The 15,530-nt window shown below is 50.6% G+C and overlaps 2 protein-coding genes across 6 annotated transcripts in view; both read left to right on the top strand.

Moving 5' to 3' along the window:
- Positions 1-5,009, top strand: part of ELMOD3 (ELMO domain containing 3) — a 45,191-nt gene extending 40,182 nt beyond the window's left edge. For all 4 annotated transcript variants that reach the window (XM_037886294.2, XM_043536530.1, XM_043536526.1 and 1 more), the window contains one exon: positions 4,074-5,009. Coding sequence is in view for 1 of the 4 variants with exons in the window: in XM_043536530.1 (XP_043392465.1) it covers positions 4,074-4,095 (22 nt within the window). In the remaining 3 variants the exon portion in view is untranslated. The remainder of the gene's footprint in view (positions 1-4,073) is intronic.
- Positions 5,010-9,432: 4,423 nt separating this feature from the next.
- GPAT2 (glycerol-3-phosphate acyltransferase 2, mitochondrial) overlaps positions 9,433-15,530 on the top strand; it is a 170,802-nt gene continuing 164,704 nt past the window's right edge. For both annotated transcript variants that reach the window (XR_005223443.2, XM_043536521.1), the window contains exon 1: positions 9,433-9,812. The gene's annotated coding sequence lies outside the window, so the exon portion shown is untranslated. The remainder of the gene's footprint in view (positions 9,813-15,530) is intronic.

The raw sequence follows: 15,530 nt of genomic DNA, 5'->3' as shown, positions 1-15,530 counted from the left end.
CCCCTTTTTCCCCACCAAATCCCTGTGGTTCTACTTCTGCAACAACCAGAGCTGCTAAAAGATGCCCATGATAGCCTTTCTCGAGGTCACAGATGTCTGGCTGGGGAAAGGTGTCCTAGGGCAGGGCGGGGTGAGCTGGGGCAAGGGTAATCATAGAAGAATAGGGTTGGAAGAGACCTCATCTAGTCCAACCCGCTGCTCAAAGCAGGACCAACACCAACTAAATCATCCCAGCCAGGGCTTTGTCAAGCTGGGCCTTAAAAACCTCTAAGGATGGAGATTGAACCACCTCCCTAGGTAACCCATTCCAGGGCTTCACCAATCCCTAATGAAATAGTGTTTCCTAATATCCAACCTAGACCTCCCCCACTGCAATTTGAGACCACTGCTTCTTGTTCTGTCATCTGCCACCACTGAAAACAGCCAAGCTCCATCCTCTTTGAAACCCCCCTTCAGGGAGTTGAAGGCTGCTATCAAATCCCTCCTCACTCTTCTCTTCTGCATACTAAATAAGCCCAGTTCCCTCAGCCTCTCCTCGTAAGTCATGTGCCCCGGCCCCCTGATCATTTTCGTTGCCCTCTGCTGGACTCTCTCCAATTTGTCCACATCCCTTCTGTAGGGTGGGGTCCAAAACTGGACTCAGTACTCCAGGTGTGGCCTCATCAGTGCTGACTAAAGGGGAATAATCACTTCCCTCAGTCTTCTGCCAGTGCTCCTGCTAATACAGCCCAATATACCGTTAGCCTTCTTGGCATCGAGGGCACACCGCTGACTCATATCTAGCTTCTCGTCCACTGTAATCCCCAGGTCCTTTTCTGCAGAACTGCTGCTTAGCCAATCAGTCCCCAGCCTGTAACAGTGCATGGGATTCTTCTGTCCTAAGTGCAGGACTCTGCACTTGTTCTTGTTGAACCTCATCAGATTTTTTTTGGCCCAATCCTCCCATTTGTCTAGGTCCCTCTGTATCCTATCCCTACCCTCCAGTGTATCTACCACTCCTCCCAGTTTAGTGTCATCTGCAAACTTGCTGAAGGTGCAATCCACACCATCCTCCAGATCATGAATGAAGATATTGAACAAAACTGGCCCCAGCACCGACCCTTGGGGCACTCCACTTGATACTGGCTGCCAACTAGACATGGAGCCATTGATCACTTCCCATTGAGCCCAACGATCTAGCCAGCTTTCTATCCACGTTATAGTCCATTCATCCAATCCATACTTTTTTAGTTTGCTGGCAAGAATACTATGGGAGACCATATCAAAAGCTTTGCTAAAGTCAAGGAATAACACGTCCACCACTTTCCCCATATCCACAGAGCCAGTTATCTCATCATAGAAGGCAATCAGGTTGGTCAGACATGACTTGCCCTTGGTGAATCCATGTTGACTGTTCCTGATCACCTTCCTCTCCTCCAAGTGCCTCAAAATGGATTCCTTGAGGACCTGCTCCATGATTTTTCCAGGGACTGAAGTGAGGTTCACCAGTCTGTAGTTCACCGGATTCTCCTTCTTCCCTTTTTAAAAGATGGGCACTACATTAGTCTTTTCCCAATCATCTGGGACCTTCCCCTGATCACCAGGAGTTTTCAGAGATAATGGCCAATGGCTCTGCAATCACATCCCCCAACTCCCTCAGCACCCTTGGATGCATTAGGTCTGGCCCTTTGACTTGTGCGTTTCCAGGTTTTCTAAATAGTCCCTAACCTCTTCTTTCCCCACTGAGGGCTCCTAATCTCCTCCCCATGCTGTGCTGCCCAGTTGCCAGATGTACACTGGCCCGCCCGGCCCGTGCTGCCAGCATGCACCTTCCCCTCAGGGGTGGGCCCATGCCATGCCACACATCCCCCTTGCCCAACACAAACACCCCACAACTCCCTATGGTCAGAGCCCCTCCCCCCCCGGACCCATTGTGCCCAGCGTCCCCCTGCAACCCTGCCACAAATGCCCAGTGCCCTGCACAACACCCCTGACACTAAACTGGGAGGAGAGGTAGATATGCTACACAAATGGGAGGATTGGGCCAAAAAAAATCTGATGAGGTTCAACAAGGACAAGTGCAGAGTCCTGCACTTAGGACGGAAGAATCCCATGCACCGCTACAGACTAGGGACCGAATGGCTAGGCAGCAGTTCTGCAGAAAAGGACCTAGGGGTTACAGTGGACGAGAAGCTGGATATGAGTCAACAGTGTGCCCTTGTTGCCAAGAAGGCCAATGGCATTTTGGGATGTATAAGTAGGGGCATTGCCAGAAGATCGAGGGACGTGATCGTTCCCCTCTCTTCGACATTGGTGAGGCCTCATCTGGAGTACTGTGTCCAGTTTTGGGCCCCACAGTACAAGAAAGATGTGGAAAAACTGGAGAGAGTCCAGCGGAGGGCAACAAAAATGATTAGGGGACTGGAACACATGACTTATGAGGAGAGGCTGAGGGAACTGGGATTGTTTAGTCTGCGGAAGAGAAGAATGAGGGGGATTTGATAGCTGCTTTCAACTACCTGAAAGGGGGTTCCAAAGAGACTGTTCTCAGTGGTGGCAGATGACAGAACAAGGAGTAATGGTCTCAAGTTGCAGTGGGGGAGGTTTAGGTTGGATATTAGGAAAAACTTTTTCACTAGGAGGGTGGTGAAACACTGGAATGCGTTACCTAGGGAGGTGGTGAAATCTCCTTCCTTAGATATTTTTAAGGCCAGGCTTGACAAAGCCCTGCCTGGGACGATTTAGTTGGGGATCGGTCCTGCTTTGAGCAGGGGCTTGGACTAGATGACCTCCTGAGGTCCCTTCCAACCCTGATATTCTATGATTCTATGCCCAGCACCCCCCGCCCACAGCCCCACCACAACTGCCCAGCACCCCACACTGAACCGACATACCCTAGTGCCCAACACACACATCTTCCCCACCCCCTCACAGCCCAGCACCATCCCAGATCCCCAGAAACCCCCTCCCCCACGCCCTGCCTCCCGGCTGCACTCATCAGCCCTGCTGGGTGGTGACTGTGTCTGCAGGGCTGAGCCAGCAGCTCCGGACCCTTGGGAGTGATCAGGCCAGGGCCTGCCCTAGCCAGGCTCCCTCAGAACCCACTTGGCCCAGCCAAGCCCTCCGCAATATCTCCCCCCACCTGAAACTGGCCAGGCTTCTGCCCCAGTCCCAGGCGGCTCAGCTCCGGGGAGACCGGCGGGCCCCACAGGTGGTGGGAAGCAGAGACTTCCCGGAGCCAGAGGTGCCCTGGGGTCCGGCCAGGGGGCAGAGAGGAGCCGGCGGGTGGGGCCAAGGGGCGCAGAGGAGCCCTTGGCTGGCCGGTGGGCAGGCCGAGAGGAGCACGTGGTGGGCGGAGGAGCCAGCGGGCTGGCAGTGTTTCGGGGCGCAGTGCAAGCGGAGCAGGCGGGGGCCCCTTCTGAGCATGGGCCCGGCTCCATGGAGCCACTGGCACCATCGTAAACCCAAGATGGTTCACATCCCTTGCTAGCTGCAACTCCTATTGTGCTTGGCCTTCCTGATTACACCCCTGCATGCTCGAGCAATATTTTTATACTCCTCCCTAGTCATCTGTCCAAATTTCCACTTCTTGTAAGCTTCATTTTTGTGTTTAAGCTCACCGAAGATTTCACTGTTAAGCCAAGCTGGTCGCCTGCCGTATTTGCTATACTTTCTGCACATCGGTTTGGTTTGTTCCTGTGCCCTCAATAAGGCTTCTTGAAAATACAGCTAGCTCTCCTGGACTCCTTTCCCTCTCATATTCGTAATGTTCTGCCTGGTGGCACGCTGGGGTAGATGGAACAATCGGGAGCAACAGACAGTGGCAGGGAATGTGGGAAGGGAGCTTGAGGGCTGCACAGCTAAGGTGATGCCATGTCTGAGGTACGCGAACGTGTGTGCATGGAGGGAGTGGGGTTGGGAGATGGCAGCCATAGCCCGGGGCAGGCTCTGGATCTCACATTAAAGAGAGACAGCCAACCCGAAAGGTATTTGTTTAAAAATAAACAAGTTAACAATAGTTCCAGAGGGCCCCCCACAACCACCTTTCATTTCCCCTGATGTTTCTGCATTTTCAATCTCAATTTCCTCTTTAGCCTTGCGCTCGTTGCTGTATGAGAGACCCACACCAACAAGAGGGGACTCTGATTGTGTGCAGGAGAGCTGCAACATGGACCTGCCGCAGAGAACGCAACCCAAAAAGACCTCTCCCGGTTGTAGGCATCCCGACACGACGGTTGTGGAGTTGTTGGTGTCCCATGAAAGACGGGGAGCCCGGTTCAGGTCTGTCATACCAGTGTAAATCTGTAGTGACTCTGCTGATGTTGGGGCCGTTACTCTGGAGAGAGAGGGACGTGGCCTCTTCCTATCCCAAAGTAATCGTCCTTTCAGCCACCATGTGCTGCTGGGATGGATTTAAAACTTGGTGTCTTTAGGGAACTGTGTCGTGCCCCAGGAAACATAAGGCCAGTTGCATCAGCGGCACCAGACACGTCACTCTGAAGCAGGGCAGCAGCTGAGCGCCTCCCACCAAGCCCTCCTTTGGGAAGGACCTGCCTCCGCCCCACGAGAGCACTCCTCTCCCTTCTCTCAGCTCCTCGCCCGCCTGGCATCCTTGAGCAGGGAAGAGCTGCTCTCTCCAGGAGCTGGACATGTCACTGCCCGTCTCCCGGGAGCAGAGAGGGAAGCGAGGAAGAGGCCAGCGCAGAAGAGGAAGCTCGCTGCCCAGTCCACAGCCCTGGGGAAGAGACAATTCTTCATGGAGAGAGAGAGACCTGGCGATAGCCGAGAAGTTTGACTACATGTAACTGCGTATATAGTTCTGAGATTGTCTCTACCCTCATCAATGCCCCTTCCCCACCACTTACCTCTACTCCCTTCTTCCAACCCAATGCACGTCATTCCTCTTCCCCCTACTCCCCCACCAAATCCCGGTGGTTCTACTTCTGCATTGCCCGTTTTCTGTGCTTTCCCTCTCCCCACCACCTAGTTGGATATTTCAGTCAAGCAATTAAATGAACCAGCTCCCTTCACGATGGCTGTCACGTCAGGTTGTGGAGTGAAAGTCATGGGTTTGAGATTCCTTAGGAATTTGATCCATTTTATTAATCAAAATAGAATTTAAAAAGAAAATGGGAAATTAGCGAAGACAGAGCAGAGGTGCTTTTAGGATACTGTCATAGACTTTAAAAGATTGAGTGTAACACAAAATGTTAACTCTTCTCAAGAAAGAAAGATCCAGTCATTGCGAGCTAGTCTCTTATTCCTTGAATCTAAACACACAGTGGTGAAATTACCACCAGATTTAACCCCTGGGGTAAACTTTATCCTATGGCTACATCCTAAATTAATCACATAATAGTCAAATTACGCTTAGCTTATTCAGCGAATAGTGACTATTGATCCCAAATATAGATCCTTCACTTGGCAATCCAGTTATGCGCCACTCAACTATAGCACTAGCTAGGGTTAAACACCAATCGAGATATATTCCAATCAGCAATTTGTGGGACTGTATAGGACAGTACGCCCAACGGTAGAGCTAAAATTACTGTCTGGGGGTTTAGACAATTAATTACAGAAAGGTGTCGAGTTAATTTAAAATGGCCTTTTCAGGCAATGAAAATAAATCAGAGACAGAATCTTCATCCTAAAAATACTAAAATCACACGTACTTAAGCATGGGCTGCTGATTGTTTACATTTATTTTGATACTTCTTCTTCTACCAGAAATCTGGAATCCTCATCTTTACTTATTACAAATACTTAAATAACGGGGTCAAAAGTTCAGCAATAGTTATTCCATTAATCTAAAAAATCATTTAACGTTTTAAGGAACTTGTCACTTTCTGGTGCTCACAAATCATGTGTCTAGGGGCTGGTTACTTTAGCCATTAAGTAGACAGCTTTCTTTGAGTTATCTTTGTAATGCACTTCTTATTGGAATCCTGCTATTCTGAACCAGAATAGCAAGTTATTCCATCTCAGCGTGTTTCAATCACTCAGTGACTTAATATTATTTCTAGACATTTACTGTCACACATCTTTTTTTTTTTTTTTTTTGCTAGCAGACGCCAAATGCATTTTATCCTGAGAACAGTCACGGCATTTAGAATGCATATGTTAGAATACAAGGTCCTCGGTGGGGTGGTAGCCATCTCCTCGGCTCCTTTTGTGAGCCTCCATCTGCAGGGCGGAAGCCCTTTCTAGAAGTCTCCATTTTTCACTCTCTGATCTTCGGCAGTTTTCCTGTCGTCTTTGAAGCTTTAAGACTCGAGCCATACAAAGCCCAGAAACGAATTAGCCAGTTTCTTGTTGCTGGGCTCCGTAGCGGAGCCGAAGATCATTAATGAAATGGCAGGGCACAATTGCTGCTCTTTCCCTGCTTCATCTCTGTTGGATTTTCCTTTCCAGCGTGCCGTTAAAATCGCCCCGGGGAGGAGGAACCACGTGCCCAGATGCCAGGGAGACGGGGGTGGAGGGAGAGATGCTCTCCCGCAGCCAAAGCGAGGAATAGGCCATGTTCGCCGCATTCATGTCACCCAGGGGGTGGGGTAGGGGGTCTGAGCCTCCTGCAGGGGCAGACTCTGAGGTAGCTTCCCCAGCCGAGCTGCATATGGGGTCGGTGAGACGCTCTGCTCCCTGTGCCTCATCTGTGAAATGAGGGTGGTTCTGCCTTACCCCTCAGGGATATGATGACGGCATGCAGACTTTAATCTTACCAGTGACACGCACCTGGTCTTAGCTTCAGGTTATAGAGGTGACACCATCAGCTGCATTGGGTGGGGCACATCCTCCGCCGAGGCAAAGCTATAGCTTAGAACCTGCCCAGGCTGACTAGCCCTTACTACTCCCTGGCCCCTTTCTAGCAGGAATCATCAGTAACAAAGATGACGAGGATTCTCAGGGTGCATCCCGTCTGTGCTCCCATCACCCCACTGACTGCCTGGCCCTCCAGTTCTGCCGTGGTGTGTCTGAGTTACTGACGGCATCTATTCCGAGTCCCACACTGCACCTCTGGCACCCACGCAAATCCTCTGACGCTGAACAGAGCCCAGCAAAGGTGCTTAGCATGATCTGAACTCTTACCACTAATACCTGGGCTACCGGCCTCTTTTGTTAAAGGTCTGTGTGTTGGGGGAGGGGGGCAGGTATTCAGGAGAATTATGGGCTGCTCCACTCTGGGAAGGGGTAGGAACAGACGTCGTTGGTAGAATCGCTGAGTGACAGTGGACCTAACCCTGCGATTGTATTATGTTGGTGCTGAGGGGTCACTTCTGTCCTCAGGTACCAGCTGAAATCTGTATCCGTTTGCAGATCCACCTGAAGAGGGGCAATGTTCTGGAAAAGGGGGTAAACAGCAAACAGTGAAGTGGCAAAGTTTGCAGACAATTCAAAATTACTCGAGATAGGTAAGTCCAAGGCAGACTGCGAAGAGTTACAAAGGGATCGCACTAAACTGAGTGACTGGGCAACAAAACGGCAGGTGAAATTCAATGTTAATCAGTGCGAAGTAATGCACATTGGAAAACACATACACAATGACGGGGTTGACATTAGCTGTTACCAATCAAGAAAGAGCTCTCGGAGTCATTAAGGATAGTTTTCTGAAAACATCTGCCCCGTGTGCAGTGCCAGGCAAAAAAGTGAACAGAATGTTAGGAACAATTAGGAAGGGAGAGATTATAAAACAGAAAATATCATAGTGCCACTATATAAATCCATGGTACGCCCACACCTTGAATACTGCCTGCAGTTCTGGGTGATCCAGCTCAAAAAAGATATATTAGAATTGGAAAAAAGTACGGAGAAAGGTAACAAAAATGATTAGGGGTATGGAACAGCTTCCATATGAGGAGAAATTAATAAGACTGGGACTTTGCAGCTTGGAAAAGAGACGACTAAGGGGGGATATGATCGAGGTCTATAAAATCATGACTGGTGTGGAGAAAGTGAATAAGGAAGTGTGATTTACTCCTTCTCGTAGCACGCAAACCAGGGGTCACCCATTGAAATTAACAGGCAGCAGGTTTAAAACCAAAAGAAGGAAGTAATTCTTCACACCACCTGCCGCACTTGTTGCCAGGGGATGTTGTGAAGGCCAAAAGTGTAACTGGGTTAAAAAAAGAATTAGATACATTCCTGGAGGATAGGGCCAGCAATGGGTGTTAGCCAAGATGATCAGGGACACAACCCCATGCTTTGGGTGTCCCTAAACGTCTGACTGTTAGAAGCTGGGACTGGACAACGGGATGGATCACTCAATAGATTGCCCTGTTCTGTTTACTCCATCTGAAGCATCTGGCACCACTGTCAGAAGACAGGATACTGGGCTAGATGGACCATTGGTCTGATCCAGTATGGCCGTTCTTATGTTTTGATGAGGGTGGGGCGGGCCCAGTTAAAGAGGGAGCCCCGGTAGAAAGGAGCTGGGGTGATTATGAAGGGAAGAAGCCCAGAGACAAGGGGGCTGCCGGGAAAGAATTGTGTAGTCCCTCTCTGGGCCAGGGAAGGACTTCTGGGCATCAGAGGAAAGAGGAGGCTCAGGGAACGTACTTCTTGGGACCCTCTCCTGAGAATCAGCTCTGGTGAAGGGTCAGGAGAGACACAGAGCAGCCAGCGGGGTGGAGCAAGCTCCAGTGGTGAGGGAAGGGTCTGAACGTCCAGAGGGGAGCCCTGGGAGGTGTTCGGTTGAGGAAAGGAGCAGGGGAGATTTAAGAGGGAAGAAAGGCCAAGCCCAGGCAGGGCAGAAGTTGGTTTAAGTTTATATTTTCATTTGGGGGATTCCAAAGGAATGGGGAGTAACTGGCTAGGTGGCAGGACACCTGAAAAGGAGCTGGGGGCTACTGATGATCACAAATTTGAATATGAATCAGCTCTGTGATTCAGTTGTGAAAAGACATGGGAGGTCACTGTCCTGCTCTACTTGGCACTCGTGAGGCCCCAGCTGGAGTATTGTGTCCAACTCTGGGCACCACAATTTAGGAAAGATGGCGACAAATTGGGGAGAGTCCAGAGGAGAGCAACAAAAGTAATGAAAGGTTGAGAAAACCTGACCTCTGAGGAAAGATTAAAAAATCTGGGCATGTTTAGCCTTGAGAAAAGCAGACTGAGGGGGGGACCTGATGATAGTCTTCAAATATGTTAAGGGCAGTTATAAAGAGATTGGTTGTGCTGTGTCCACGAAGGTAGGACAAGAAGCAATGGGTTTAATCTGCAGCAAGGGAGATTTAGGATAGATACTAGGAGAAACTTTGTAATTATAAGGGTAGTTAAACCTACCTGACCTAGGAGGGGAGGCTGTGGCATCACCACCACGGGAGGGTTTTAAGACCAGGTTGGACAAACTCCTCCAGATTTACTTGGTCCTGCCTGAGCGCAGGGGCCTGGACTTGGTAACGTCTTGAGGTCCCTTCCAGCCCGATATTTCTCTGATTCTAGGCCAATGAGTCCTGGCTCTGACAGAAGGGTGACGGTAGAGTGGCCGTGGAAGGTAGAGGTTGTGGAGCCTGAGAAGAACACAGGTATGGAGTGGGCCCGAAGGGGCTGTGGTAGGAAGAAACCCAGGGAGGTAGCTGAGGAGGGTCTGAATAGACAGATCCTGCCTGTTCACTACAGAGCCTTGGGCTGGAACCCACAGGAGAGAGAGGGCCTGGGCTTCCTTGCCAGCCCCCAGGAATCTGGGCTGAAGACCTGATGTAAGGACACAGGACACTTGTTTGTTGGACTCTCTGTTACCCTGGAAGGAGTGGGACTGAACGTGACCTGGCTGGAGAGTTGGCTCACAAAAAGAGGCAGAGCACTGGAGGGCTGCTAGGCGGGGAGAGCTCGCTATGGTAAGTCCATTCTACACCCATCATCTGGGGAAAGCATGTTGTTAAGGGTTATGGCTTTACAGCTCTTAGCTGGGCATGTGGTAACGCAGGGGAAGCTAACCTGGCAAAACTGACCTCTATGTCTGCCAGACATTAATCCCAATAAGGATTTTTCCCTGTATACCTGTGAACACCATTTGGTGCTGGCCAGTGGAATTTTGCCAGGCTGGGGTTGCCAGGATCACGGTTGCATCGTAGGACTGTCGTCCCCTGGGCTTCTCCAGCTTGCATGGCTAGCTAGGGATTGCGTTGCTAACCGCTACATAGGGCGGGATGGTCCACGGGGCGTGTGGTGAGTGAGGGCCATTTGAAGCGATAGTCAGAGTTAGCCATATTAAACTCTGGGGCTAATGGGTCCTGCTCTACATGGCTGATCTTGCAGAGGGTGGATTCTGCTGTTGGGAACCTTTTGATACTTTTAAAAAAAAGCCTTCTGGGACTAAATGCTTGTGTGATGGGAAATGGAGTGACACCTAAACTTGTATGGCAGATAGCACCACCACAAGCAATGAAGCCAGCTTGGTAGGGCAGTGTGTAGCTTATATGCTCGCTGCCCTCTCCTGTAGAGACTGGCTCTTGGCCTTCAGCATTATTGAACCACCAGCACTAACATCCCGTAAAAGGATCGAGTCCCTCTTTCAAGTGACGGGATCCTTGCTGCTGAGAGCCTGTTCTGAACCTTGCATGTAACAGAGAAGAAAGGGTTATGAGACAGCGGGCAGAGCGAGACAATCTGTTGGAGGCACTACGCTGGGAGTTAGGAGACCAGGGTTTGAGTCCTAGTTCTGATAGTGACCCGCTATGTGACCTTGGGCAAGTCACTTCCCCTTTCTGTGCCTCAGTTTCTCCTCCCACCCTTTGTCTGTCGTGTTTATTTAGTTCGTAAGCTTTTCCAGGCAGGGACTACTTCTTGCTGTGAGACTTGGGCTTTAAGTAATTAGGAAGTTTTACCTCTTGTCTTGATTTGGCTTATAGCCCACAGCAAAGGTGACCCCCTTATCAACTGGCCTGCTGCCCTTGATTAAAGGTGAGGGGGGTAAGATGTAAGAAGAACATGAGAATAGCATCCAGACGTATCCTGCTCCTCCCTGCACGGCGAAAATATACACCCACTCCCCTACCATGGGCGGCTGTGGTGGGAACTGACCTGCACTCGATTCCCCTCTCCTGTCGCACCCATGCCTCCTCTCGCCCTGCTAGCCACGAGGCAGTTAGCTCGCAGGGAAGCGGTTTGGTTTTTGTTTGGGAGGCCGATTCTTTTCAGGGGGAGGCAGAGGAGGCAATTCCCTACGCTCAGATCAGCCACGGGTAATTGCCTTCCTTGGGGCTGTCAAGTGGCGACGATTTGAGTCCCGGAGATTTTTAACGAACGGGAATGAAAAGCCCCGCTGAAACACGAAGCGCGGGGGTGGGGGGAGATGCTCCAGACAAACCTCCTCTCACGCGGCTTCCCGGCGAGGAAGTCTTGGCAGGGAAGAGTGATGGGGTGGGAAGTAGGAGGAACGCTCCGAAAAGGAACAATTTGAGCAATTTCCATCCCAGATGAGAGGCAGCTTCCCTTCCCCTGGGTGCTCGCCACCACACGAAGCCGCACAGGAATATCTGGCATAGACTCCATCCCTCAAGCAGGGGGACACCCACTGCTCCGATACAGCCCCTGAGCAATGCACTTACCAGACAAGAAAAGGATGCTTCCTTATTATTTTTGTTTCCATGGTGCCTAGAAGTATCAACTGAGATTGGGGCCCTCTTCTGATAGGTGCTGTACAGACATATAGGAAGAGACAATCCCTGCCCTACCCCAGCGAGCAGGGAAAGATAAAGGAAGGAGCAGTGAATGGGAGGTATCATTATCTCTGTCTTATAGATGAGGTCCAGACCCTCAAAGTACTTAGGCTCCTAACTTGCACTGACTTCACTTGAGGATTTGGGCCTGTGGCATATCTGGGAATTCAGATCTCCTTAATAGCAACACTATCTGCCTTCTCAAGTACACGTGACTCGTCCCCTTATAGTGGCTGATCCACAGAGGATAAGAGTTTACTATAGCTACCTGCTAGAGGAGTTATGACTTTGCAGAGCTGGTCAGAAAAATGGATTTTCCATCCCACAAAAAATCTGAGGTTTTGACCAAAAAAAAAAAAAAAATTCATCCTGAATTGGGACGAAAAGCCAAAATGTTGAAATTTGGGGTGGGGAACGAAATCCTGAAAAGAGAATCCTTTTGGGTCTGCTGAAACATTTTTGTGGTGATAAATCAAAATGCAGCGTTTTGAATGCTCACCCTTTTTAACTTAAAAAAAAATTGTACGTGAAATAGAGAATTTCAAAACAAGAAGTCGTTTTGATACGAAAACTCGCAACTTGTTGTTGTCAAAATGGGATGTTTAGACATTTTTTTCCAATTTTTGTAAATGAAATTTTGTCACAATTGACATGATTCCGTGAAAAATTTTGGTTTAATCAAAATGGCATTTTCCAATGGAAAGCTGTTTTGACAAAAATCTTCTGACAGCTCTGTTTCTTCAGCTTAAGTTTTAGAGGTTTGTGCTTTTAGTGTTGGAGTTCCAGGTCCTCTGAGCCTAGGCAGACGAGAAAGACAAAGCGTGGGAGAAAGGAAGAATTATGTATCCACATTTTACAGGTGGGGACATGAGTCGGTGATAGATTGGAGTGTCTAAATATGGATTTAGAAGCCTCACGTTTAGTATCTGGCTTTGAAAATTGTGACCACGTTGCTTGCCCTGAAGAGGTCAGGGGCAAAGGTGGAGACATGCTTTATAGTGATCGATTGAGCTCTTTGAATCTATTTAGCTTAACAAAGAGAAGATTAAGGGGTGACTTGATCACAGTCTTTCAGTACCTACATGGGGAACAAATATTTAATATTGGGCTTTTCAATCTGGCAGAGGACGGTCTAACATGATCCAATAGCTGGAAGCTGAAGCTAGACAAACTCGGACTGGAAGCAAGGTATAAACTTTTAACTGTGGGAGTAATTAACCATAGGAACAATTTCCCAAGGGTCACGGTGAACTGTCCATCACTGACACTTGTTAAAATCAAGACGGGATGTCTTTCTAACAGATCTGCCCTAGGAATTATTGTGGGGACCTTCTCTGGCCTGTCTGATACAGATCAGACGAGATGATCACAATGGACCTTTCTGGCTTTGAAATCTATGCCGGGGGGGTTGGGACAGAAACCCTATTCCAGGCATATAAGGTGAGGCAAAGGAGACATGGCTGCCTGTCGGAGCAGATAAGCTGGACTGGCAGAGCAGGGTCGGCGTGAGGGCTCCAGATGGGCTGTTGGCAGGGGTGATGATTTAGGAATGACTATTCTGTGAATGATGCCAGGTTGGTCAGGAGGCCTACTTCCTCCCTGTTACAGAAGAGCAGTCCAGATCAGCCTGGCCCATCCTCCAAACACCCACCCCATCCTCCTTAGTGGCTAGAGAAGGGCAGGGTACAGGGCTTCTCTGGTGGGGAAACTAGAATCGGAGCTGCTCGGGCAGGTCCTGGGACACACCTGCTCTTCTAGGGGAGGAGCCATGGAGCATCTCAGGCTGTCCACGGCAGGAGAAAGTAGGATGAGCCCTGGTGTAGAGAGGAGACTGGCCAGGAGCCTTAAAGTCTTGGTGGAGGCTGGTCCTTCTCCATCCTTTCCCTGGAGCCAACAGGGACTGCACAAGGTTGCCGGGTGCCAAGTGAGATGGGTATGAAGTAGGGGGAGGGGATGAGTGATGGAGATAGGGTTGCAGGGGCCTGCATGGTGTTCAGTAACATGGGTAGCTTCCCTCCCCCACCCCAGGAGCCGGTCATCATGCCCCTTGTCACCCACCCAGCCACATCAGCACCTGGGATAGGTCTGGGGTAGGTGGCACAAGCCACGCAGGGTTCCCGCAAGTCAGAGATTCCCAGAGTTTTTCACTGTGCAGCCCCCTTTGTAGTTCCATGTCCCATGCACGCCCACCTCTTTCTCCCCTCTCCTTCACAGCCAAGCCCTGCCCCCCAAGACCCCTACTTGGCTCTGCCCAGTCCCCTTGCTTTCTCCCCTAGCCTGCTGCTCCCTCAGGCCACGATCCCTACCAGGCTGCTCCTGCTGAGTCCACCTGTTGGCTTCAGCTGATTCCTCCATGTTTCAGCCGTCCGCCCCCCACTGCTGCCTGTTGCCACCGGCCCAGCATCGGGGGCACGTGCAGGGTAGCAACTGGTACTACAGAGGTGGGCTCGCTCTCCAACCCCTCCCCTTGTGTGCCAGCTGCCTCCTGCTCCTCGGCAAGTAGCAAGGACGGGGGACTGTCCTACTTCACACCAGGTCCTTGTGCGTCCCCGATAACCTCTCGCGGCGCCCCACAGTTTGAAAAGCTATGCCCTCGGGGATCGAGCCAGGGTGCTAACGCAGCTCTGCTGAGTCAAAGGGGAGGAGGGCAGGATACAGGCTACCGCTGATGGAGTGGCTCAGATGAGAGTATTGACCAGGGCTACGTTGATCAGATTACTGGGGACAGAGCCCTGCTCACGATCGGGAAGGGGAGGTGCTGGCAGCAGGGAAGGAGCTGCCCGTGGAAGGCAGCGGGATAAGGAAGTATCCCTACCTGCTTTGGGAGAGCTCCTGGGTACGAAGTTCTTGGTTTGCTGGAGTGGTTTGTGCCTTGTGTTCTCTAGACTCCACTTTTCGGGGGCATGGAGAACGAAAACATTTAAGCAGGTGCATTAGAATGGTCACACAGGGACTTTCCCCTGCAGTGAATAGCATCCTGCCCTGCTCCCAGCCCTGGTGTCACTGCAAACCGGGGGCTGCAAGAAAGTCCTCCAGCTCTCTTCCAGTGGCTGCACCAAGGGCCTGGTGAAAAGGATCCATTCCGGGAGAGCTCTAAGCAACTCCTGGTGCAGCAGAGGGCGCTCCCGCCCCAGCTCTTCCCACAGCTCCGGCTCACACAGAGTGGTCCTTGCACGTTCTGTGTCCAGAGGCATTGCAATGAAAGGCGCTGGGTGAGGCTTTCAGGAAAGCTGCTCCAAGCTGAGCTGGAAAGGGCCATAGGAAAGAAGTGGGGGAGGGAAATTAACCTCTGACTAAACTGCTGGAAGCCTGTGATGAATGGACTGTGTCAGGGTGGCAGGCAAAGTCCAGTCTGAGAGTGGAAAGGTGTCCAGACCAAACAGCTGGTCTAAGAGCTGTCCAGTGCCATATGGCAGCGGGGAAAGAGATGTAGGGGGCGACCCTGGATTCCTGATGTCCTACAAAACCTCCCTTATCGCAGGGGTCAGACTGGAGGGTCACAACGGCTTTTAAAATTGGAGTGAATTCTCTCAGGGAAAAATGGGAATAAAACACTGAAAAGATCTTTATGGGTTCAGTTCAATTCCTGCTACAGAACGAGGAGCAATGGTCTCAAGTTGCAGTGGGGGAGGTCTAGGTTGGATATTAGGAAACACTATTTCACTAGGAGGGTGGTGGAATGGGTTACCTAGGGAGGTGGTGGAATCTCCTTCCTTAGGAGTTTTTAAGGTCAGGCTTGACACAGCCCTGGCTGGGATGATTTAGTTGGGGATTGGTCCTGCTTTGAGCAGGGGGTTGGACTAGATGACCTCCTGAGGTCCCTTCCAACCCTGAGATTCTATGATTCTATGGTATCGTCTCTGTAACGTCCCAGGGCAGAGACCCAGCACAAGG

This window comes from Chelonia mydas, chromosome 26 (genome assembly GCF_015237465.2).
Source record: "Chelonia mydas isolate rCheMyd1 chromosome 26, rCheMyd1.pri.v2, whole genome shotgun sequence".
NCBI classification, from domain to species: Eukaryota; Metazoa; Chordata; order Testudines; family Cheloniidae; genus Chelonia; species Chelonia mydas.
Note: the sequence above shows the minus strand (reverse complement) of the source record. Positions and strands in the feature narration are given on the sequence as shown.